This window comes from Rhea americana, unplaced genomic scaffold, assembly GCF_003343005.1.
Source record: "Rhea americana isolate MKP2758 unplaced genomic scaffold, rheAme1 scaffold_99, whole genome shotgun sequence".
NCBI lineage: Eukaryota > Metazoa > Chordata > Aves > Rheiformes > Rheidae > Rhea > Rhea americana.
The window spans coordinates 761,057-786,071 of NW_028187188.1; the positions used below are offsets into that span (position 1 = coordinate 761,057).

The window sequence follows — 25,015 nt, forward strand, 5'->3', positions numbered from 1 at the left end:
TATTTGTCTACCTGAATATACCAAGTGTGCATGATATATATATATATACACATACACATATATATGGCACATTAAAATATATGTGCTTTATTTCTCTACACATATGTGATGGCAATATCCTTAGGTACTGTAATTGGCAAAACTAAGGTGATTCGATTCCTTTGGTGTCTGAAAGAATATGCTGAGGATTTGGCCTCTAATATTTTAGAGCCTGAGAGGCATTTTTTAACTTGATTTGAGGGAAGAAACACATTTCCTGAGTATGTCCCAAGAGTGTAAGAACAGAACGATTACTATTCTCCAGATTTCAGCCCATCATCAACTCSTCCCAGTGAATGAAGGGTAAACTCTGTGTTTCCAAAGCAGAATCTGTACTGGTATAGGTACAGGTCTCTAGCTAGAAGTGTTATTTTTTGCACAGTGATGGTGTACTCAGTTTTTCAAGAAAGTACAGAAGGCCTGAAAAGTTTGTTTCCCAAGTGCTACAGAATATAACAAAAGGATCAGCTGCGGTTCAGAAACAGACATATACACATGGATTTCCTAACTCTTACCATGCAAGAATATAGCACACAGAAAATATAACAAAGCTTAGGAGAAATTATTCCATGGCTGGGAGTTATTTACAGAACACAGCTGTGGAGGGGAAAAGAAAATCTCTCTTTTTAAAATGACCTCTCAGAGTGCAGAGAAAGAGTTTGGTAACTGCTCACAGGTATCTCTCTGTATAAATAGGAAGGGACCCTTCCGCCCTGCAAAACTAGGGTGGTTTTGTTTGCCCAGGGAGAGGATGACCCCTCCACAACTTTRGTGTGCCAGATGTGCCAAGCAACGCGTGGGGGTCTGTCCCCTGCCACACCAGGACGTGAGGGACAAGRGTGCGCTTATCAGCCCTCTGGCAGTGAAGCTCCGCACCGTATGGCAATGGAGACTTGCTCTCAAGGGGAAGGAGGAAATACGTGGGTTAGTTATCAGGAGATGCGGTAAAGTAACCCTGAGAAACGGGGAAAATACAGGTAAAAAGGAGAACAATCTGATGGTTTGTGGGACTGCCTTCCCAAAGGCCAGAGTGTCAGTCTGGTTCCTAGACCTAACGAAGCAATTAGTTTTCAGCGGGGTGGGACAGAATGGCTGGTTTAATTCATCTTTTCAGTCTCTAACCTGTAATTATGTAATATAGAGGCTGGGGCTGCTAAAAAAGAGATGAGTTTAGTATTCAAAACCGAAAGCYGAGGTGAACAATAAAATGGGTAAAACACGTCAGCTACTTCAGTTCTTAATAATTAACTGGAAGTCCTTCAATGAACTTAGTACCTGAGAGTGGAATTTGGAATCTGACCTTTACTACATCTAGATAAACACTGGAGCAGATTCAGCGGCTCTCTCTGCAAGCTTCACTCCAGTCTGAGCAGTTCATTTCTCCAAGGCTTTAACATTTAATGCTGTGGTCAGGAGCACAGGCGAGTTGACCATGATTCTTCTCACCGTGCTTTTCCTTTGCATCATTTCCACGTATTCAGCCTCTGTTAAAGGTAGGTCCGTGCTGGGCTTGGTTTCTCATTTGACATAGGACTCAATGAAGCTGTAATCAGTGTATGTGTACTGATGTATATTTTGGCTCAGAAACGAACATATTTACTCAGGTACTCTTCGGTAATGCAAAATGCATTTAGGAATTACAGTGGTCTAAGCACTTGTAACATTCTTGTCAGCACAGRGGATGGAAAAGACAGTATTTTCAGGTGCACAGGACCCGCAGTTGAGCCAGGAAACTGGGGATCTTGACCTTGCTGAGTCAGGACAGGCAGTGGAGGCAGTCACTTGAAAGATGCTATTCACGTGCTTAAAAGATAAACACCCACAGAAGTGCCCTAGTGGATCACAGCTAGAAAGTGCTCAGGGCTCTGCAGGTTTCATCTTCTGCACAGTTGACTCAGCTACCACTGAAGTTTGTAACAAGCATCCCATTAATTTCACAAGGAGCTTGATCTGCAATAAGTCACAAAAACCTGGATGCCTGCACAAGCTCTTGGCGCAAGGGCTTTACTCAGGTGTCCTGGACAGAGGYCAAGGGTATAAAATCTGGGAACTGCCCACTCTAGCAATGACAGCGTATGAAGTAAAGGAAAGTCTCTTTCAGTAGTGGCGCTTTGTGTAGTCTGGCATTAAATTTACAGGACTTTTAGGACATCTGAATAGCTATTTAATACACAAGTCCTYTAAGACCCTCACTGTAACAGCAGTCTGTGCTCTGACAGCAGCAGTTGTGTGACATTAGCCAACTCTTATGCTTCTAGCTGAATGAAAATGTCCTCAGCAAGGAGGGAAGAGGAGCTGCCGGTCCTGGGTTAAGCTGTCAAAAAGGTTGCAGAGGGACTCCCATAGGTGCCTCTTCCTGCTCTGTGTAACGGACCTGGGACACCGTGTATYGGTGTAAGCAGAGAGCAGCAACCTTCCTCCCTACATCCTTACCCCTCATGACAGGSGTTATAAAGCACAGAAGCTTGCAGGCAGTTCCTCTACCAGCGAGTGTATTTCACAACGCTGCCAAGTAACATTTATGGCTAGATTCTTACAGGCCAAGTTTCTGGTATCTGCTCTTCCCAGCTTCTCCATAATATTATTAAGCAAAGCTCTTTCTTGATGTGAAGGAGTATTTGGCACTTTACATCCCCAGGTGTACTGTGCAAACATTTTCTGATTAATTAATCCTTCAATCAGCTCTGCAAGGTCTCATTCTCTTGTGCAGAGGAGAAAATTGAGACTGAGAGCTAAGTAACTGGCCCAAGGCCAATTAGTGCCTCAATGACAGAGCTAGGATTAGGATTAGAGTCTTGCCTTTCAGTCCACTAAGCCATACTGCCTTTTAAAAATACTGAATGAATATTCTTTACTTTTACATCAGCTAGATCAGCAGCACGCAACTTTCTTACTGAAGTTTAATTTGAAAAATATTTTCAAATAAATAGATGATTTTTGTTTTTAAAGCTATCCAGTTATCAGAAGAACTGGCAAATATAATTTATGGACGTACAGCCAGCTCATAGCTGGAGATGCACATGCTCTGCATGCCGTATGTATTAATAAAAGGCACAAGGCTTGACAGCTGTCTCTACTCATGCAGTCTAACCTTCTGTATTATACAGTATCACGATTTAATTATAGAATTGGCATGTTACCCTTAATGACAGACACTTAACATTAACAGTCAAACCATGTGTTATGCACTCCACCTTGAAAGCTGCGCAGTCCACTTCTGACCCCAAGACARTAGGACCGAACGCAGTCTTTACGTCCGCTTCTGCTCCCTTCTCAGTCAGTGGGAAGTCTGCCATCAGCCGAAATGGGAACGGCGATAAGGGCTTCAAGGATCACAGCACTAYGTGGAATACAAAGGAAGGAGCTCCTAAAGACAGGATGTTTTTGTTTTTTAARAAACCGAGAAAGGTGTAGGAATATTTCTTCTTAAATGGTACCATTGTTTTTGCCTCATCCCTGCTCCTTCTCTTACCGTGATCCACCACTGGGTCATCCTTTACCCTGAGTGATACCAGGCTTGCAGCTAAACMCATCTGCCTTGGCTCCCTCAGCATTTTCTGCATATGGAATGGGGAAAACTTTCAAGCCCCAATACTCTTCTGTCTCCCCCAAACACTTTGCCAATACTCATCTCTTCTACGGCACTCACAAGAAACTGCCTGCCTGCATCATTTGCGCATCCATTTCCCTGAGAAGTGAACAGTTCTTTTGTATACRAAGACAAACAAATGTGGAAAGGGAGTAAAATGGAAGGAACTGTTGCAAAAAGGAAAAAAAAAACTATGCGCTGAACTGTGGGAAAGGAAGAGGACGGGGTAAGGTGCCTTTAATTGAAAAGAGAGATGGAGCTAAACCACAAACATCCACTGTAACTAATAAGACGTGTCTCAGCACCCTGATCATTTTACTTGGACGTGCTTCCCCCCGAGTCTTTTCTCTTTAGACAGGTCTGTGTCATCCTCTGTGTTTAGAAAGCACCTAGAGGGTTGCACTTGTAAAATCTCAGCTGATATGAAATCACTAGTACTGCCACTTCTTCTGCAAATGAAGGACGTTTCAAACCAGGAAACAACCTTCTCAGAGAGTTATTCCAAGGAATCACGGGTCTTCCTGAAAGACACTGCCAGTCTCTGGGCAGGCACTGAGCACCCTCTGCTCTCCACGGCAATGCCGCTTCAAATGTGATGGAAGTGAGGGAAATGGGTGAAGCAAAGCCACCAGGAAATCCATGGCAAACCTGGAGGAAGGGTTTTACAGTTCTAGGTGATTTTTCTTTTTTTTAAAGTAGACATAAAAATAAGACAAAACAAAAACAGCCTCATGTTGGCATAAATACTTTAGCATCCTTGCAAAGAAAATCAACAGTCATAACTTCGAGGTCTCACGTGCAAACAAGCTGCTTCCCCAGGCATTACCAAACTTGCTGAGCCAGATCTTCAACTGGCGTATACTGTAAATTGGATTAGCTCTGTGTAGCTTTGCCAGTTTATACAAACTGTAGCCCAGACTTGGTGGGGCTGTCTTTTTGCTTAAGGAATGATGCTTTGAAGCTGACCTTAGTGTGGTGCTATGACATCTGACTGAAAAGGAGAAAGAAGCAAACGAAACCTTAAAAAACGTGTTTTTGGAATCTCTGAGCACTTCAGAAGAAATCTGTCCAGCCATGATGGGATTACAGGGTGTGCCTAAACAGGACTTAAAATCTGACTGTGGAATAAACAAGTACTTTGTTCTTCCTTTTTACTAATGCAGTGAATTTAAATTTATTTAGCGGAGCCAAATAAAGAACTGAGGAACACAAGATATACCAAGATAGCCTGCTGATTCTCTGCAAGGGACTTTGAACACACTGATTGCATTACAGCATGTTTAAGAATCTGTCTGAGATGTTTTGGTAGATTTTCTTTTCTTTTTTTTTGTTTTTTTCCTATACTTGTCATAAGACTGAGATGCATCTCCCTGAGGACAGCACTTTACTTTTCTTGGTTTAACTGTTTATAGTTTTCATTTCTGCTCGGAACCTACTGAATTCCACGAAGAAATTCCCATTGGTTTCAGTGGTGCAGCATTAGGTTCTGAGAGGCTAGGTTGTTGATACTGACAGATAGCACCTAAGGTCACTGTATGYGTATTTACTTTGCGGATGTAACAGCACTTTGTGTACTGCCAGGTTCTCCTCCCTTCCCTCTACAAACTGAGTTCATCAGATGTTCTTGTGTGGAAGAGACCTTTGTAGCCAACCACACCAAAGGAGGGAAGCCCTTGAAAACAGTGAAAAGGAACTTCATGTATATCCTACATAACAAAATATTTAAAGACTATTCAAGAAGAAATTGATTTTCCTTAATCATGTTAAAAAAAATTGCAGTAACATTTTTCTTAATGCAGTTTAAAGCTCAAATGATACAGCTTCTCCTGCGTACCRGAATGAATGCAAACACCATGAAGGCTCTTAGGCGCAGGTCTAATTCCTGTGCCTGAGGCTTTGTAGAGACCTGTGACACTGGTGTTACAATGGTACACATTTCCCACAGAACTGCRCACGAGAGAAAGAAAAGATAGGGAAGGATATAGGCATAGGGCACAAATAGTTTTGTAAAAGAAAAAAAAAAGACTTCTATACTACTACAGACTTCATTTGCACAAACAACACTTAAACTGAATTCCTTGGGAATAGCCTATCCAATCTGTTGTTAATACAAATGGAAATATCACCATAAAAATCAGGTATGCAAGTTGGAAAACTGGATTTGTGCTAGGWAGTGGTGTTCTATATCCCTTAAAATACATCAGTATAAATCTAACAACAAAGACACGGCTACAGAGACATTTTTTAACTCAAAAAACAAGAGCTTAATTATTTGATAAAAAGTATTTTCCCAAGGTCTTCATTACATTCACGACAAGGCTCTCAGTAGACAAATTCCCAGTAAATGTGCAAAAGTTGCAGAGAGCAATTTCTATTKGCTCCAACAAAAGATGTCAGTACATTTCAAATTTATAAGCATATACATTGCAGGATTCCTTATAGTGTTTTAATTTGCAAACAGCTTTGTATTAATTTCTAATGTTACAATATCCAGTGTAAAGAAAGTCACTTTTTTTTGTATTTCAATGCAGAGTTAGAACAAAGAATTTTACAGACATTTTAACCTTAGATTAATAGGAATTTAATCACAGCAAAATAGCTGCAATACAGCCCCAGTAGGACAGCACCTGAAAGCAAGGGTAGAAGGATCAGTTCCATATGTCTTTTGTTGACAATCACAGTTTTAATTTTTCTAAAGGTGATTTTTAGAGAAAATGAGAGATTATGAGGGTTGATAATTTCTAAAATACTACATTTTTCATCCTGCTCTTTCCAAACAGGGCACACCACTGGACCAAGCCTAAATAATGACAAGATATATAAATTTGCTTATTCAACTGAAGTATTTATTGATCAGATTAAAGCATCACTACAGGATAGTGCAGGCTACCGAATATCTTCTGGTGTGGATGTCAACCTTTTATGGAGAAATCCTGACAACGATGATGACCAGTTGATCAAAATTATGGTAACCGATGCCATCATAAAACTTCAAACATGCCCAACTCTTTATGCATTTATCTAATTGTTTAATTGACTACATAAACAGACAGTTCTTGAAGAACATGTTTTCAAAAGATGAGCTAAGTCTTTTATTCTTCCACAGTCTCATCAACTACTGTTTCTTCTCAATTAGGTGTCTCCTATAGAATGACTTCTGCAAAAATGTATCTAACATCATAAGCCAGAACTGCAAAATATCTCCTATATTTTGAAATTGCTTCATACAGCTTCCATAGCTTCAAAGAAATTTTGTGCAAGCACCTAGGGGATGGGTAGTAGATTACCTTAAGTTCTTGGTTGTCAACTCTTACCAGAGCATCATAACATGTGCTGAGTAAGAACAGGCTTTGGTGCTTACCTTTAAGCTGAGTATTTCCCCAATGGTGACTCTCAGTTTCATGCCCAGTACAATGCTAGACTGCTCTCCACATGAATTTTCTCTGCTTTTACTTTGTTAGATAAGAGATGTCCAAGTTGAAAACGTAAATGAACGTCCAGATACTAAAAGCATCTTCAAAGGAAAAAGCACAGAGAAGATCATTGGGAAAGAATATCTGGAAGCTTTACGGAGGCCCATAGTTCTTCAGTTAACCCGTGGAAAAGTAAGGCCTCATCTTTTAAAATTCACACATAATCCCYGAGGAAACCTGAGACAACTCTTTCCTTACAGGCTTGGAGAACAATTCACAATCCACTTAGTTTTCTTAATACAATACAATCTTTCTACCTAAAATATAGCAGTTTGGAACAGAGTGTAATCTTCCTGTGCAAGGGGCTCATCCAGCCCACCAGGCCCYTTGTGCTTTGAGAATACCATAGAGTATGAAGAAAACAATTAACATACTGGCCACAAATATATTTGGATGTATATAAATACATACATATATATATATATACAAAGGCACTGTGTAAGGCTTTTGCTGTTAACTTCAGTGAGCCTAGGATTTTATCCAAGGTCTAAAGGCAGAAAAGGAGAGACAGTTTATTATGAGGGAGACTATACCAAGCCTGTCAAGAACAGTGTTACTAACTTTAAACCTACCTCAACCATTTGAGCTTTACTGCTTTACYCACCTCTCTGCCTTGCTTATTTAGCCTGATGCTGAAAGAGCTACAGCCTTTCATGTTGTTCCTCTACTGACAAACTGTTTCCAAAAATCAGAAGAAAAGGATCTGTGAGCAAATGCGCCTCGGTTTGCATGCACTCACTGACAGGCTGGATTTTACACCCTGCCCTGGGAGAGGACCGCAGCACAGTCTCCCGCCCTCGGAGCACCCATCTCCAGTTGTAGCTCTCAAAGTCCCTGTCCTGCTCAGAAAGGCAATGAAGCAAATTCATCTCTCCCTTTTTCTGTGGAGTGGCTCACTTGCCCCCTTGCGCTCAGCCTCCCCCTCTGGCCAGGGAGCAGCGAGGCTGGAGCCGTGGCTGYTCCTGCCCCCTCTCCATGCTCGCCCACCCCCTTGCTGCTTGTGGCCGAGAGCAGCRGGCCGGCAGCCCGGCTCTCCCAGCCGCAGCCCGAGCAGTGCGCAGCAGAGGGGCAGTGTGAAAGGAGGAAGGTTGAAGGCCACACTCCCTTTTACTCTCCTGCGGAGCTGAATGAGGGCTGTGACACCTTATCCCAACAGGATCTTTACCTACTGCTGTAAATAGGCACTGAGCACACACCCTGGCCTCCAGCTCAGCCTACTGAATTGCAGCTCCTCTCAGACCTGCTCAGTAACTTTCAGACTCAGCCTTGTCATCAGTTTTATATAACATGAAAAGAAACAGAACAGCACTGGCTCCCAACTGTACACATCCCTAAACGAGGCTTGAATTATCCAAAGAACACAGCTGAAATATATCTGCTCCCAGTACACTGCCAATACACTGGTAGATGCTGTTCCTATGCTAAGACTGAGATGTAGTATTAAAAAGTTGGGCTTTTCCCCACACGATAGGTTCTGAGCACTGCTTTTCTGATTTCTCTGCAGTGCGATACTTTCATCCCTGGTACAGTGATCTCTCTTTCTAGGGTTGCCCTGAGATAACACACTGATAGTGCTTACATTCCCGAAATAAGTGCACTTTCAAAGCACCTTGAATGCAAAGTGGAGGTGCAAAGTCTTTTGTAACCAGAGGAGAGGCTCAAGCACAACAGTTGATCCATATGGTTCAAAGGTTGTGATGTATGTGACACGTCGTTTGAGTCACTCTAACTGTAATTTAGCTATATTCATTCTGTTTTTTTGTAACCTGTGATTAAAGTGCAACAGATACGTGCATGAGGGGAGGAAGGAGGCAAGACCTACTATGGGACGTAAAGCCAGCGCATTTCAATTCACATCTTGGCAAGGAACATTTCTATGAGGGTGATGTAGAAAAATCAGTCACTTGTGATATTATATTTAATTTCTCATTTTCCTTCTAAATTCTCTCTAATTAACGTTCAGGAAAGATGCTCACAGAACCAGGAGTTTTTAGGTACAGCTGAAGTCTGAATCATCTTGGTACTGTTAGTTACCAGCTAGGCCCTGCAGCCTCTGGAGTTTGCTTAAACAGGGATAACAGGTCCAAAGTTCAGCTTCCCAATCAGAAAAAATAAAGGGAGTTTTTACAGAGGGGATCCTCRCTTTTTCTTTCTTGTTTAACCAGATTTAATGAGGCAGTTTTATTACATGCTTGTTTTATTCCTACAGGTAAAAAACTTCTACTCTTATCAGAATGAACCTGTTCTTGTTCAAAATCTTAAGAGAGGTCTGGCTAGCCTTTTCCAGCTCCAGCTGCACTCCGGTGCTGCCCGTGAGGTATGCTGCTATATCTCGCAAGACACTGGTTATCAGAGAAACACGCAGAGCCTAGTCTGCTCTAAAATGCATGCCTGTGGCTCCCGCTGACTTCAGAAGGAAGATTAACAGAAATCAGCCCTTTAAACAGATTTGAAATTGGTGGCATAAAGTTAATCTTCTGAATATTTCGTGACAAAAATCATGTTGCTGCAGATAACTTTAAAGAATTGGTGAAATCCATTTGATTTAAAATACCCTTATCAATTTAACAGAATTTGTTAATAAACCAACTTAAACCAGAGCACTAAAAAAGAGGTTACAATGCTGTGGCTTGAAGCTGGTTGATTCATAAGGCATTTTAAAATCATTATTTGAAATGATTGATAAAATTATTATTATTTGTTACTTTTCTTATTTTATCATCTATTGTGTTTATTATTTCTTATTTATTTAAATTATTTTAAATCAAATAAAGAGTATCTACACAAACTTAGCAATGGTTTAGCTATATCCATTTAACCTGCTTTATACAGTTAAATTTTTGCATCTGCTAACAGAAGGAAAGCTAGAATTTAACTCAAATTCCTAAGTATAGAGCCATCTGCCAGGTATTTCTTAACTTTTTTGTTTAAACAAACCTTGTTACTTTCCCTCACAGCCGTTTAATGAAAAATACCCCTGCCTATCCAGAACAGGAAGTTAGAAACACTGATATAAGGAAAAATAAAACAGCAGTCTCTCTCCACCTTCAAAAGTGGTAAATGAACTCAAACCGAAATGGTGCAGCATCTTATGTACACGATGCCATCAGTGGAGAAATGGTTGATCCCTGGAGGGTGTTCCGATATATTCAAGAAACTATCCATAGCAGTATAGGAGTCTTGCAGCTGTCTACAGTTTCAGCTCTGATCAATCTTTCTGTGAGCAAAGAAAGGGAGAGAAAAATACACAGAAAAAAACACCTGTCAGAATAAATCAGAAATGGGTGACACTCAGATACTAATCTTACTTTTTTTTCCAAGGTGGATGTGTCTGGGAAATGCAATGTTACTTACCAGGTTCGGCAAGATCAAGTGACTAAAATTAAAGCCCTGGACTCTTGTGAATTAGAAAAGACAGGATTTACCAGCCCCAATCAGGTACCATTTGTTTTACAGAATAAAATCCGTTTTGCCTATTTAAAAGTATTAGCTGTTACTCATCTTCTCACAAGCTCTTCCTTGCATTACAGCAAACAAATTCTACATACACATTTATAGTTGTATGAGTACAATCCCGCATATAGCGCCCACAGGGAGAACAGTGAGAGGACTCTCCTCTCGTCTGAACTTTGGCTCAGCTGACATTCAGTGCAGCATACCAATTCACATCATTTTTAGTTCCATAATATAATTTAATTTCTATGCAGATTGGCAGCCTTTTTCTCTTGGCTGTACTGTAGTTTTAATTAATGTGAGACTTCTTTTTCTTTGGCATTAAACGTTACTTATGGTCACAGTCCTAGTGACAACTGTAATGCTTTTCTCATGTGCTAAGTAGCAGTATTTAGTGTGCTCAGTAAATGCTGGCAAGATCCTGACCTGGGAGCTCAAAGGAACAGTATGCTTGCCTAAGGCACACGTGTAAGGTAGGAGATAGGCTGCAGAAGTAACTGAAGCCCTAATATTGCCTTAATGATCCCTCACTACTAGTAACTGCCCTTCTAAGTGGTTACTGCTGARTGCAAGCTGGAGAAGTGCCAGAGGCACTGGGATTCTTGCTGGCAGAAACTTACCTTTCTCAGCTCAGAGAAGCGCCCAGGTAGCATACCGTCTATAATAAACCAGCTTAACACAATGGCTGCATTCCTGATTTTCACACTTGCCACAAAGAAGTCAACTTGTTTACAGACAAATCAGTACAAACAGATCAAACCTGATGGCTGGTTTGCTTTCCAGGTATGCACAAGAATAAATCTTATACATTAGAGATTTCCCTGGTAAAGCTTCTAATCTTATTTTTAAGTTTATTTTCAACTAAATGTCTTACCGGGCATTTTCTCAGCTACAGTCTATTCCATAACTTTCCCTGTGGCTTTTCTTATGTGAAGTAATGAATTTGAAACACATGGTGCAGAAGCTAGATTATTGTTGTAGAATAAATTTGTGAGATCCTGGTTTGCAGGTTTAAACTGAGAAGCTGTAAACTYGCATGTATTTTCCTCATTTGCTTTTATTTCATAAGAGTTTTGCTCTGATTTGGACTGTAGGATCTGGTCCTATTCTGTCATTTACTGATCAGCCCTTCTTTTGGTTTATTTTTTAATTATTTTCAGATTTTAGATGTCGGCACAAAAGCCACATCTGCCACAATTTATGTGCTGGAAGACAGTTTCATCAAATCCATTAAGGCAGAAGAGAATTACGCTTTGTTTCTGAATTCCCGACGAAAAACAGATGCCAAAGTAGTTTCAAAGTAAGTTGGACAATCTGACTATCATTGATGGCAGCAGGACTAATGGTTCAACTCAGGTTACATGTGTACATGTAACCATCACAGTTTCATGGTGTAAGACTGTAAACTCTCAATATAGGATTTAAATCTATTTTGTATCCATATGACACCTAGCCCAACTTTGATTAAAGGTTCTACCATACTGCAAATAATAAATAATGGCATTCATGAATAATGAAATGAAAATACCTGGGGCTGGTCAAACCATTTTAAGCAGTACATTATTTCTGTAGGTACTCTGCTTCTGCACACTCTCATTTATTAAGAAACACTTCAGATAGATCTGCATTTCTAATACGTGAAAGTTCAGAGGTATAGAAAGCAAAATGTGATACGCAGAAAGGAAACAATGAAACTTAGGTCTGCGTCTGAAACACTGGAAGTCTGGAGATATTCATATTAGGAAAATGCTTCTGGCTCTTCTTTAGTATTAAGATACAGCTGATAGGAAAAAAAGTACATTCAGAATCTTACTTTCCAGATCTTCTTATAAAKAAATATTTGAAACATTTCAGAATGTATATGGCTACAGAAGGCTGTTTACCTTGTGCTACAGACCCATACTCTAGAAAGTCTACTATTTAGGTATTTCGTGTCATTTCTCTCTAGCAATAATTCTGCAGGTACTAGGTACATCTATTACGTTAAAAAAGTCACAGACTTGCCATGTTCTGAACATTTTAAAATGAGACTGGGAACTCTTTGCTAATCCTTTGTTCTGTATTTTTGATTGGTGGAGGGTGTTCTTTTTYGGTTTCTCTCTCCGTGATTTCCTCATTTCTTCAAAATGCATGAGCTCTAACGGTGTTTTCAATATGGATGCACAGGCAGAGACTGGAACTGAAGTCAATACAAGCCAGCCCTGGACTGATCGCTGCGAAGCAAGTTGCTGGTGTCATCAAGACTTTGGACTCTAGTTACGTAGCAGTGCCGCTAGTGGCCGAGACTGTGCATGCTGAATGCAAAAAGTGTCCTTCAGTAAGTAAACAGGTTGTTATGACTTCTTGGATRCCAGGTTGGTTAGCCGATCAGAACATGTGTGATAAAGAAGTTTCTGTTCTAGCAGTCCACTAGGAAATATCTAATATAAAACRCAAGCACTGCCCCAGACTCTGGAGCACTGTAGTGATGCAATGGTGCCCTGCCAGGAMAGGTATCTGCGTCTGAAAGTACCTAACGTTTTGCTCTCTTTGAGAGATAGAGTGCAGTGTTTCTCAARCCTCTAGAAAATACAACAGCCTTTYGTATTAYCTCATCTCTGTCAACTCCGAGTTGGCCAGAGTTTATTTCTTCTGGGTAATGGAGTGGGAAATAACTATAAGGATGGGTGGCCAGTGTTCATACACAATTCTCTGTCATGGAGCAACTGAACTGCCCYTAGAAATTAAAGGTAGTTACCCAATCCTTACACAGGCTAAATACCTGTGGGCAACATACAGAGTCTATTCTCACTGCCCAACCTTGGAGGAAATTTTTTATTTTAATGACTTCAGAAATATTTTATAAATATAAAATGGGGCTTTAGTATTCTTGGCAAGTCCAGTACTCTTTATCTCTCCTATGCCCCAGTAAAAATCACCTTGATATTTTATATTGGGGGTTAGGTTTAGCTCGGTTGGTTAGAGCGTGGTACTGCTAATGTCAAGGTCGTGGGTTCAATCCGYGTACGGGCTAYGCTGAGGGTTGGACTTAGATGATCTCCAGAGGTCCCTTCCAACCTTACCATTCTAAGATTCTATGATTTAAAATATTTAAAATAGTATTGTTAATAACCTACTTTTAAAATGTATCATCTTTTGTTTTGCTCATAATATTTGTCATAAACACCAACATAAATTGCTACTGTGATTGTTAGCAAATATTTTTAATGCACTTACCATTGTGGAATGAATTTAGCAGTGAATGGGAACATTAATTTAAAGATTATTCTCAACCATTTTTTTAATAAGCAAGAGAAGGCTTCTATTCAGCACACACAATGTTAAACCTCCAGAGATATTCCTTATGAGCACAAATACCTTACTATATTGGAACTTATGATAGTTATTTGGAAGTAACATCACACTGTAATAAATTAGCTTGTCTAATGCTTGTAGAGCTGCAAAGAAGACAAAAAAATATGCTGCAGAAAACGAAATAGAAATGATGCTCCGTGCGTGCTGAAGTAGGTCTGAGTAGGGAACATCAAGGGATCTTAAGCAGAGCAGGGACAGGYGCTCTTTCCCAGACTCTGCCTGTCAGGGTTTGTGCTGACCAATTTGTCGTTTGGAACTGAGTTTGTCCTAATAGTTGTAGAGATAATTTCCAGACCAAGGTAACAAATATAGGGTATATTTCCAGAGCACTGCCTGGGGACTGAGGTATGTCATTATAAACCTAATGGAACGATGAGAATGAAGTCCTGCTTTCTCACTGTATTTTACAGTAACTGCTATGAAAAGATGGGGTCTATAAACAGAACACTGTATCCAAAGCAACAACATAACATTTGCTACTTATATATCATAGTATAGATTAATGCCACGCTGACACGGCATGCCCTACAGTTTTACATTTTCAAAACCCTTTACAAATTGTAACAGATCTTATCTATACCTTTTTGAATTTGGTGAAATAACTGTTACTATCCCCATTTCACAGATGGCAGTACTAGCATCTGTGAGATTATGGCCAAAATTTAAATTTAAATTTAGTCCTAGATGTCTGTGTTTAGACAGCATTATAAAGCATTCTCTTTTCAGAAGAGCTGAGCTCATGGTTCCTACTCAAATGGGTGCTTGTCCCTTCTGAAATCAAGGAGTTTTTTGTTTTACTTTGTCTTGTACAGCCAATGTTTGAAAAAACTTGGCAGTATGTGCCTACGGCCACTGAGTAAGTCACGCACTAGATGACAAGAGAAGCTGCCTCTCAGAGCTAAAGTATTTAACATAGCAAGCAGCGTTTGCATTTGGAGTGTTCCCTTCATCACTTGATATGAGTTTTATTAACAGTAGGCAGGCAATCAGTGATGAGGGACTAAATGCAAAGCCAGGTGTTGGTCATGTCCATACTGATGGAGCAGAGACCATCCTGATTGCCCACAGCCAGCTCAGGCTGGAACGTGTGCAGCTGCATTTCCCTGATCTGCACCAGAGGTAGCAGACCCCGTGCAGGGCATGTGGGCTAGCCCRGGCAGCGCTGCAGAAACACAGCTAGAAATCCACACAGCTGTACCACATGGGCCTTCTGGTTGGGCTCACATTACCTGAGAAACCTTTGTGTAGGCTGCTAAGGCCACCATCAGGCACCTACATTCAAAACAAAGTCCTGCTTGATTTAGCACCTCTTGATTTGGCTTGAATTTTCCCAGAGTGCCCAGAAGTGCTTTGGTCTGATCAGAGGACACCACCTTCCTGTCTGAGCTTGGCTGAGGTCCCAGGTGCGAGTGTACGCATCTGTGTCTGAACCCCAGGGCATTCAATCCAAACTGCCTGACATGTACATCAAGAGAACAGCACCCCTCACAAAATTCAACTGTGGATACTATTTTTTAAAATCATGGCCACTCCAGGAGAAGACAGCTACTCCTTGTAATGGWTGGATGGTGAGAGCACCCCCAAAAGAAGATGACTTGGACTCCACTCTCTCTTTTGCTTGAGGTTGCTCCAGTTCCTATCTCCCACCTTGCTAGTCATAAGGCTATGGGCTAAGCTGACTGGGAGCAGCCCGTAGAGCTGCGCTCCACACAGCAAAAAATATGGGATTAATGAGGTTGGAGATTCTTTGCTGGGCTATGGTGCAACTTCAACAGAGAGAATAGAAAGTGCTCCGTATGTTTATCCAATTTCAGCTTATAATAACCACACTGACCCTGGTGCTAAGCTTTAATCACCAGTTGATGTTAACAGACCCATCTGTGTCTCAGCTCATGAACTCCTCCYAGCTGGTTATTAATCCCCAGGAAATACCCTATGTCTCAATCAACGTTGCCTAATTATTGTTCGTTACAATTGATGGAAGTTGCACTCTGTACTGCTGAATGATACTTCTATTTGCCAGCAGGTTCAAGTGCTACTGCCTAATACAAAACCCATGAAGGGGGGAAGTATTTTAGTAAAGGTCAAATGGGTATTAGTGTTATTTCCCACTTCAGAAAACTACACTAAACACTGCTGCAAAGAACAGCTGAGTTTTCACCATGGAATGTTCTTGATAATTTGAGATAACAGAGGCAAAGGCAAACGAGAGAGGAAAGGTCAAAATACCTGCACCAGATTCTTATGGGAGTGTAGCTGGAAGGACAAAGCCCTCTCAAACTTCAATTTCCAAATGTGGAACACAGGTTTCTAAACGCTTGCTAAGGAGAAAGTTTGGAAAGTTACTCGAGGAAGGATTAGAAATACGCTGAAGAGAACAGACTATCCAGTTTATTCCATTAGCGCATCCTCTAGTTTTCCCTCAGAAGCATCAGTCACAGCTGCACACTTATGATCCCAATGCTTCTCTAAGGATTTTTAGCCAATTTGGCCATTTATTTCTGGTAACTTTTACATGGTACATGACAGGGGCATGTCCACAAAGCAGGATGCAARATGCAGTAAACACAACTGTCTGAGCAGCCTCCAAACAAGCCAGCTCCAGCACTAGAGGCCACACCACTCTGTTAGTTAGGAAAAGCTAGAGGTCTGTCCACAGCACCTACAAACCCAGCCATATTGCTGTGGTACCAAGCTGGCTCTTCAGAACTTGGTCAAAAACATAGCGTGTGGAATAAACAACCAGAACAACAACCAGAAATATGAAGAAGTTGATACCTGTTCTAATACCTTTTTCACCTATCATATTATAATGTAATCACAAATCCCTCCCCATCTTATGCAGTTTTATGAGTAAGAAATGTGAGTTACTTACAAGACATTTAGTACTGTTCCACACAAACCATTTATAAAATTACTCCCTTCTAAGAAAATGTGATTAATTTCTTAATTGGAAATTGTGCATCTCACATCTTAAAGAAATGACTTAGAAGAAAACGAGATGAGAAGACAAACACTATATTTACCAGAAAGCGCAGTACATTTGCAACAGAAGAGAATTTACCTTATTCCAGCCAGATACTGAGCAATCAGACTTTGCACTAAAGTGTTGGAAAAGACACAGCTAAAAGGTTTCAAAAAGATCGTTGTGCTGGGATATCATAAATAAATTAAGTAAAATAGGTATGGGATTACCAATATATGAGATTTCAGCTACTTTGAGCAGTAACTGGCCCAAATATCTGCATTTAGTTGAGTATAATTTTTGAGAACAGAAACCACTGTTTGAGAGACTGATACCATGTGATTTATTTTACAGCTTTCTGAACACTGGCAGAGCATCAGAAAACATTTACATCCTGAAAACCTTTCCAAAGCTGAAGCAACAAGAAGCTTTTTGTCCCTCATTCAAAACCTAAGAAAAGCTACAAAAGAGGAGATACTGCAGATTCTTAGAAGTGAAAATAATGAACTCCTGTAAGTCATCATGAACAAACTTTCAAAAGGTTTCATTATTTAAAACCGCAGCAGGGGAAAATGCATGTAAACAAATTCAGTTATAGTGGCTAGCTATGTAAAATCAATCTTCAGTACTGTACAGGAAAAAGACTTTTCCAGTAAAGCTCTGATTGCTTTTGTAATAAAATATATTTGCAATATACTGTTCAGCCACTAAGAACATAGCTACAGTGCAGGGCAAACATGCCTTGTAGCTTACTCAAAGGTTCTGGACCCAATTGCTTGTCCTGAAACACTCTATAACTTGTTCTCAACTTGCCCATTGGTTTCCTTCAAGTGGAAATACAGTGGAGAAGGGGATGGTTCATGCGTGGATGTTGTCCTAACACTGGAGTTTGGTTATGACCATCACATGCACCTTGACTTGGAAGCTAGAAAGCATTCCTGAGTGAACAGATCTGTCAACACTTCTTTCTTTCTATATACAGAATAGTCTTTTCAGTATTTTCCAGTTATTGCAATGATATGTTCATTTCCACTTCTTTATAGTCCACAGTTAGTGGATGCTGTAACCTCTGCCCAGACCTCAGCATCTTTGGAGGCCATGCTGGAGTTTCTAGACTTTAAGAATATAAAAAGTGCTATCCTGCAGGAGCGGTTCCTGTATGCATGTGGATTTGCTTCCCATCCCAATGAAATGCTCCTGAAAGCTTTAACTGTAAGTCAAAAGATAGAAAAGAAATACAATGGAGTTACTACTTTTGAGCTTCATCTGCGTCAAGGGGGAAGGGGAAGAGGAACACTGTCACGGGTTTTCCAACATTCCTTTCCTTTTCCCTTCCAGGGTTTCCTTTAAGTTTGCCAGAAACGTATAACCTGGAAATAACAAAAATTTGTAGGCATTCATATATAGTCTATTTACTTAGTAAAACTCCCTTCTTCATGGAAAACAAACATTGTTCTGAGTGTTAACAGAGCAACTTAAGGAGCAAAAGCCTTATCAGAGTCCTTTCACCATTTAATATTCTTTCTTTTGAAAATAGTTTCAAAATGAATTGTGCTATTTGAGACACTGAATATAATGCAAGGGAAAAATGGCACTGAGCTAATGTGTAATGAAAGAGCAGTGCTCTGCTGCTGAGATGCTGATCATCTTGAGACGATCACTGCTTTTGCATTGCACTGATGTTCATAGGAATTGGGGGCATTCAGCCCACTGCAGAATGTGGTCCTTCATTTTTAGGCAGGGAGACTAACTGTTGCTTTTGAATAACAGACTAAGTTCCAGGGTGAGATTGCAGATGAAGAAATCAGAGAAACTGTTGTCATCGTCATGGGAGCACTCATCAGAAAGCTCTGCGAGAGAGAAGGCTGCAAACTTCCAGTAAGTATTTGCTGTTTTTCACTGCTAGCCAAATTCTGATCTGGGACACATGAATGATCCCTGTTGATGCTACTGGAAGATTGTACGGGACAAAGGAAGCATTTTCCCTTCTGCTGTGAAGCAAGACCATAAACTCCCATTTTTAATAGATGATTTTTTAATACTGATATCTATCTTGTCAATTTTAGGATTTAATCTGCTCGCTCTCCCCATTCTTGTGGATTTCTCCTGATACGCCTTTGTTTAACACAACTTTTTATCACTGCCCAGGCTGTCAGCAGAAGCAGTACTTGTGCTCACTTGCCTGAAAGCTTTGCAGGTCCTCAAAGAAACACTAGAGGAGTCAGGATCTATAAAATATTAGGTTATCTTAGCTCTGCAAAGGAAAGTCATTGGTTCAAATACTGAACTCCGCCCCAAGCATGCACAGAACCACCCAGAAGGAAGGCTATCACCTTCATCATAGACTGACTAGCATGTGAGGACATGCTGGGGATATAGGATATCTTTTCAATATGCTGTTGATTTTCTTTAGGCTGTTGTGGAAGCCAAGAAGCTGATTCTACGTAGGCTAGAGAGAGCTAAGAAAGGTGACAATGTGAAGATGTACCTGCTGGCATTGAAGAATGCACGTCTCCCTGAAGCGATCCCATTGCTTCTGAAGTACGCCGAGTCAGAAGAGGGGCCCATCAGCAACATCGCTGCCACTGCCCTGCAGAGATACGACGTTTCYTTTCTCACCAAAGAGGTGAGAAAATACACGGCCCAAAAGAAGAAGGGCAAGAGACCTTCTATCAGTCCTCACTTTTTAAATATGCCCTGCACATGTTTTTTACCCCAGGAAATTTTTATGCACACTTCAGTTCTAGCCAGAAAATTCTATAAAGTCTTGCTTTCCAAACACCAGCTTCCAGTCTGCCAGCGCTACTCAGCGTTTGGCTCCAGAGTTATATAGAGGCATTAAAGGTGGCAGATAGTCAAGGGGCAGGTTAGAGCRCCCTTCACAGCAGCACACTCTACGATGTACAAGAGACATTAGAAACAGTGGACATGGGGCCCTGTATAAACTCTGTTCTTGTGCTTTCATGTAGCCATGGAGAATGTATGAAAACAAGAGAAGGGTAAAATAGCTGCATTTTACCTTCCAGCTTCGAAGGGTGAGAGAAGGCATACAACAAAGCAGGGACATGAGGTATTGCCTGTGCTGCATCACCCCACATCCTGTTTCCCACTACTGCTGATAGCCTTGACTGGCTTGTCATGGTGCTGCTTTGCAATGCAAATGCCTGAGGCAGCTGACAAGCTATTCTGTCACTGCGACTTTATTTGTAACAAAGATGTGTCATAAACTTCTCACCTTCTCAGGCATGTGGGGCTGCCACAGGTAGTATCCAGTAAATGAAAATTGCAAGATTTAAGATACCTTTCCCCTGAAGAGTTAAGGAAACCTCTCTGTTGATCTTATCACCGACACAGTATTTGAATCTCTTAGTGCTCTTATTTATTTACAGTCCAATTGTCAAAAACAGGCTGTAACAGATGCTTCACTTGCTCTTGTAGTCACTGTCCTATACACATCTAATAAATTCCACAAGGACCACAAAAAAGTGTGCTAAAAATATATCCTAATATCCTAGCAGTAGCTATGGACCTAGCTTAAGCTAAAATAAATGAGATTCTAAGCTGGACTTTGTCCAGTCATCTACACGAGCATTGAATGCATATCCTGCTTCCTGACCAGGTGAAGAAAACAATGAACAGGATATACCACCAGAGTCGTAAAATCCACGAAAAGACAGTGCGAACTACTGCAGCTGCTATCATCTTAAACAGTAACCCATCCTACATGGAAGTGAAAAACATCCTGCTCTCCATTGGTGAACTGCCCCTGGAAATGAACAAGTACATGCTCTCCGTAATTCAAGATATACTTCACTTTGAAATGCCTGCAAGGTACGTTAAGTTCAGTGTAGAGAAATACAGCTCTTTCTCACCCCTTTGCACATTAATGCAATAACAGAGAAATTCAAAGATTGCACAGTTTTCAAATAATTACTCCTGTAAAATCTAGGGAGCACACAAGAAGATGCTAGACCTTCGTGCCACTTTTAAGTACTGATACTTTAGAATAAATCTGTACATTGCAATGATACTCTTTTAACAGCTGGTCACATTTTCACCACTACAGATGAGAATTAGGCATCTAACTTCCACTACTGTTAGGTGCCTAGCTGTCTTTTATGCAGAAGGAAATTTCTTCACTTGGTTTTAATTCTCTCTGTTCAATGGGGCCCTTGCTTTATATTTTCAAAGAACAATGAACAAGAAAAAATTTAACACCACAACACTAGAATGGAAACAATCAAAATACCTCCCCTTCTGAACATCATTAATTTTCAAGTAAGACCTTTATTTGCTTTTCTTTCTATCTGTAACTGTTTGGAGTAGCTGAAATTGGAGAAGACATTCCGGGACAGGGTAGCTTTAGAGGCACAAATTTAATTTCTTTAATGGAAAATTGGGAGTTTTCAAAGAGCCTCTTCCCTGCAGGGAAATTCGCCCACTCTGAAATTCGATGTTTCTACAAAACAATAATACATTTGTTACCACAACTTTTTTTTKKTTTGTTTTGTTTTGAAATACTGCAGCAAAACAGTTYGTCAAGTTCTGAAGGACATGCGTACTCACAACTACGAACGCTTCTCCAGGACAGGCTCTTCCTCTGCCTACTCTGGCTATATGACACGTATGTAACCAGGAAACTGCCTTTTAACCCTATTTATACTCCTGAACCTTTGATTAAATCACTAGTTTGGTCACAGGTACCTTCTTTCTTTTTTAAGGTGGTCCTGACATATCATCCACATACAGCCTTGACATCCTGTATTCAGGCTCTGGCATTTTAAGGAGAAGTAACCTGAACATCTATATTTTCAATAAAAATGCTCAACTTCATGCCAGCCAGGTAACTGCCATGCCCTACATAAAAACTAAGCCAGTATGGCGACCTCTTCTTACAACTCTTCAGGTAAAACCAGCTGATGCCAAAGAGCTGGAGGATTGCTGCACTGGGCACAGAACAGGCCAATGACAGGAAAAAGAAAAACAAAATAAAACAGCAGACAATGAGGGACATGTATGCCCTAACAAAGAGATGGGTGTTTTGTCCTCTACAGTATACCCAAGTTCTGTTTCTGGTTAAATCTATACTGTTTATATTATGTACTCAGTAAAAGCTTCAGAATTTTATAAAATCAAGGCAGCTGCTTCAGCTGTAACACAAACAGGAATACTGGAATTCAAACTAAGAATTAAACACGTTTAAATGACATGCTTCTGTTCTGACCTTTTCTTAATATTGTCAATTTGGAAAGCACCTTAAATATTAGAATCCTGCTTAATTTCTGCAGGATAAACCTGTACAGTGGGGCATCTTTGGTTTTCCTTCTGAACGTCTGTGGAAAATAATTATATGAATAAAAGAAAATGGACTTGAAAGGAAAGTAGACTTGTGTTTGTGATCTGCACATGGGCAAATTCTGCCTACACCTAAGGGGAAAAGATGCTGTGAGAGTATTTTATTTTCCATTTTTCTATCTACTCTAATTCCCTTAAGTCTTAACCAAATATTTTTTCACCTTCAATTAAGTAAATAAGCGTTAGGCTCTTAGATAGATAGATAGATGTATATGTAGATAYAGGTATAAAAAAACGTTTAGAGTTGCTAATAGCCTGGGTCAGGCAGAGTTTTTTCATTGATTTTGTGTCACTGTTGCCTCTTAGGTGGTGATTGAAGCTCAAGGCCTGGAGACGWTAATAGCTGCAACTCCTGATGAAGGCGAGGAAAACCTGGACTCCTTTGCTGGCATGTCGGCCATTCTCTTCGATGTCCAGCTCAGGCCAGTTACATTTTTCCAAGGGTATGGTGATTTAATGTCTAAAATGCTCTCAGCAACTGGAGCTCCCATTAATGTGGTGAAAGGACTTATCCTCCTGACAGATTACTCACAGGTACTAGTAGCATACTTTTTGATTTTTGTTTTTCCTTTTAAACACATATGCACCCTCCCTCCATACTGTTATGGTGGGGCATCTCATCTTCTCTCTTTCCAGTGCTAATAAACCTGATCAATGTTTCCTTACTATGGGAGCAATAGGAAAGTTGCAAGTATGAAATAAGAGGATGAAATTAGATGAAAAGCAATCTAGAACAGAGGCAAGAATTCACATCATTCTAGAAAACAAAGTAACCCTGTGAAGAATAAAACCAAATCAGACTAAGCTTCCTGCTGAAAACTCCTACTGCTGTCGGCCAGTTCCTCCACTCCTCCAGTTCCTCAGCCATCCACAGTTCCTTGTAAGACAGTAATGTCCCATGTAACCATAGAAGTTTTAGTCTTTAGAGGCTGTCCAAAGATCTTACATGTGCTGAAGCTGTACCTGTCGTGTTAAATGTTCAGCTAAGTGAGCCAGGCTTAGGTGAACCATCTTCAGGCTCATTTCACAAGCATTACTAACTGTTTAAAACGTACTGTGCATGTTCAGGGCACTATTTTCAAGGGCTTACAGTCACAAGCCATCCTGTTTTTTCTTTTTTTATAACGGAGAATAATTTTTACTATCTTTTACAGTCCAGAGTGACTGAATCTCAGACACAAACTTTCTGAGAAAAGTAACCTTCATGAAGAAGGTCCAATTTCAAATGCTTACAGCCGCAAGAAAACAGGAATTAAAATGGAAATTACAGTTTCTTATGTGACCATCACCCCAATGGTCTGTTCATATTATAGTTATGTATAGACTTGTATACAAATACAACTGTGTACATAATATATTAGCAGAGAACTAAATAGCCAGACAGCTTTCCCAAAGTGCAGAGCCAGTATCTGGTTTGATATTTTGCTTCTGCCCAAACAGGAATCTCCTTAGAATTTTGAGATTTAGCAGCAGCATTCAGCTCATAAAACATCGGCAAGTCCAAACTGGACTATTCAAAGAACTGCTTGACTTCTGGACAGTTACTGGCAATATAGTTCACCTGCAAAATTGCAGAGAGGGCCTATGAGACAAATTCTGTTGATTCCCTTTTAATTATTGACAAAAGAAAAGGACAAAAACAGACATGAGAGAATCCATGCAGACCAAAATTACATGGAAATAACACGTGCATACAAAGGGTGCCTACAACCTGAACCCATGGTATTGTCAGCCAAGAGGGCTTCCCCCATACTGCACAAATTAGGAAAGAAAAGCTCACTCCAGCAACAGTTTGTTTTTCACACACAGATTAGGGAAAAAAACTTCGCCATGACTTATTTAATAAACAGACTGGGTAGATGAGAAAGATGATCATGTTCTCTAGCTTTGAGCACCCAAGCATGGCGTTTTCAGGACTAAATATTTCCAACTGCTGTGCACGCACCAAGCTCCATAAATATTCTGGCCGAATCAGCTGGCCAGCACCCCGAGCGCTCTGCCAGCCAGCAGATTCCCGATGCCTCGCCTTTGGAGAGCCTAATAAAAGTCCAGGGCACCCCTGGGCTGGGTCTGCGTGCCATTTTTAACAATATCAGGGTGTATCACTTTCGGTCAGTCGCTGACTCTCTGGAAGCCTTGGCAGCACAGTGATTAGATGGGATCCCACTTCGCTTTCCCTCTTGGGTCACCGCTAGCATGTTTGCCACCCAAGCTCTCTGGAAASCAAGCAGTGGACACCTGTCGGGTGTTTGCAATGAAAAAGTTCTTAGCTCTAGCTCCATAAAGACAAAAATTATTCAAAGCAATGCTGAACACAGCTTCAGGCTGTGTTTTTTTAAAACACAACACATCTGCTTAAGACTAGTTTCACATCCAAGTTCCAGGTCAGCAACAGCATAAAAATTATTTGGGCCCCTCTACATAATCCAGTTAAGCTTCATTTTAAGTGTTTTCACCTGTAAAGTCCTTGAGCTATGATTACAAGAGTACCAGAAAACACTGTTAGAATGGAAGTGTGGGGGAAAACACTGGAACTGAAGAAAACCTGTGTAAGGTTTTCTTAACCTTACATAATCTAGCTTCTTACAAGCTAAGTACTACCTGCACTTTTCCTGGCCAGCATGGAGAAGGCTTGCCCAGGACATAAATTCCTTTACAAATTCATACTGGAGACAACCCAGACAAAACATGGTTTTATTTTCTTTCAAAGAAGAAAACTGTGGATCCAAAACTGTGTTCATTCCTCTGCACTAAGATCTTAATACCAAAACTCAGTGTGCCATAGCC

At 40.5% G+C, this 25,015-nt stretch overlaps 1 protein-coding gene across 1 annotated transcript in view; it reads left to right on the plus strand.

Annotated features, from left to right (window-relative positions):
- Window positions 1–1,471: 1,471 nt before the first annotated feature.
- MTTP (microsomal triglyceride transfer protein) overlaps window positions 1,472–25,015 on the plus strand; it is a 28,052-nt gene continuing 4,508 nt past the window's right edge. The window contains exons 1-15 of the mRNA XM_085325607.1: window positions 1,472–1,532; window positions 6,409–6,596; window positions 7,090–7,233; window positions 9,311–9,418; window positions 10,423–10,539; window positions 11,715–11,854; window positions 12,721–12,871; window positions 17,228–17,385; window positions 17,917–18,085; window positions 18,644–18,751; window positions 19,287–19,499; window positions 20,493–20,704; window positions 21,400–21,497; window positions 21,595–21,716; window positions 22,535–22,762. Of these exons, the coding sequence (XP_085181733.1) occupies window positions 1,472–1,532; window positions 6,409–6,596; window positions 7,090–7,233; window positions 9,311–9,418; window positions 10,423–10,539; window positions 11,715–11,854; window positions 12,721–12,871; window positions 17,228–17,385; window positions 17,917–18,085; window positions 18,644–18,751; window positions 19,287–19,499; window positions 20,493–20,704; window positions 21,400–21,497; window positions 21,595–21,716; window positions 22,535–22,762 (2,217 nt within the window). The remainder of the gene's footprint in view (window positions 1,533–6,408; window positions 6,597–7,089; window positions 7,234–9,310; window positions 9,419–10,422; window positions 10,540–11,714; window positions 11,855–12,720; window positions 12,872–17,227; window positions 17,386–17,916; window positions 18,086–18,643; window positions 18,752–19,286; window positions 19,500–20,492; window positions 20,705–21,399; window positions 21,498–21,594; window positions 21,717–22,534; window positions 22,763–25,015) is intronic.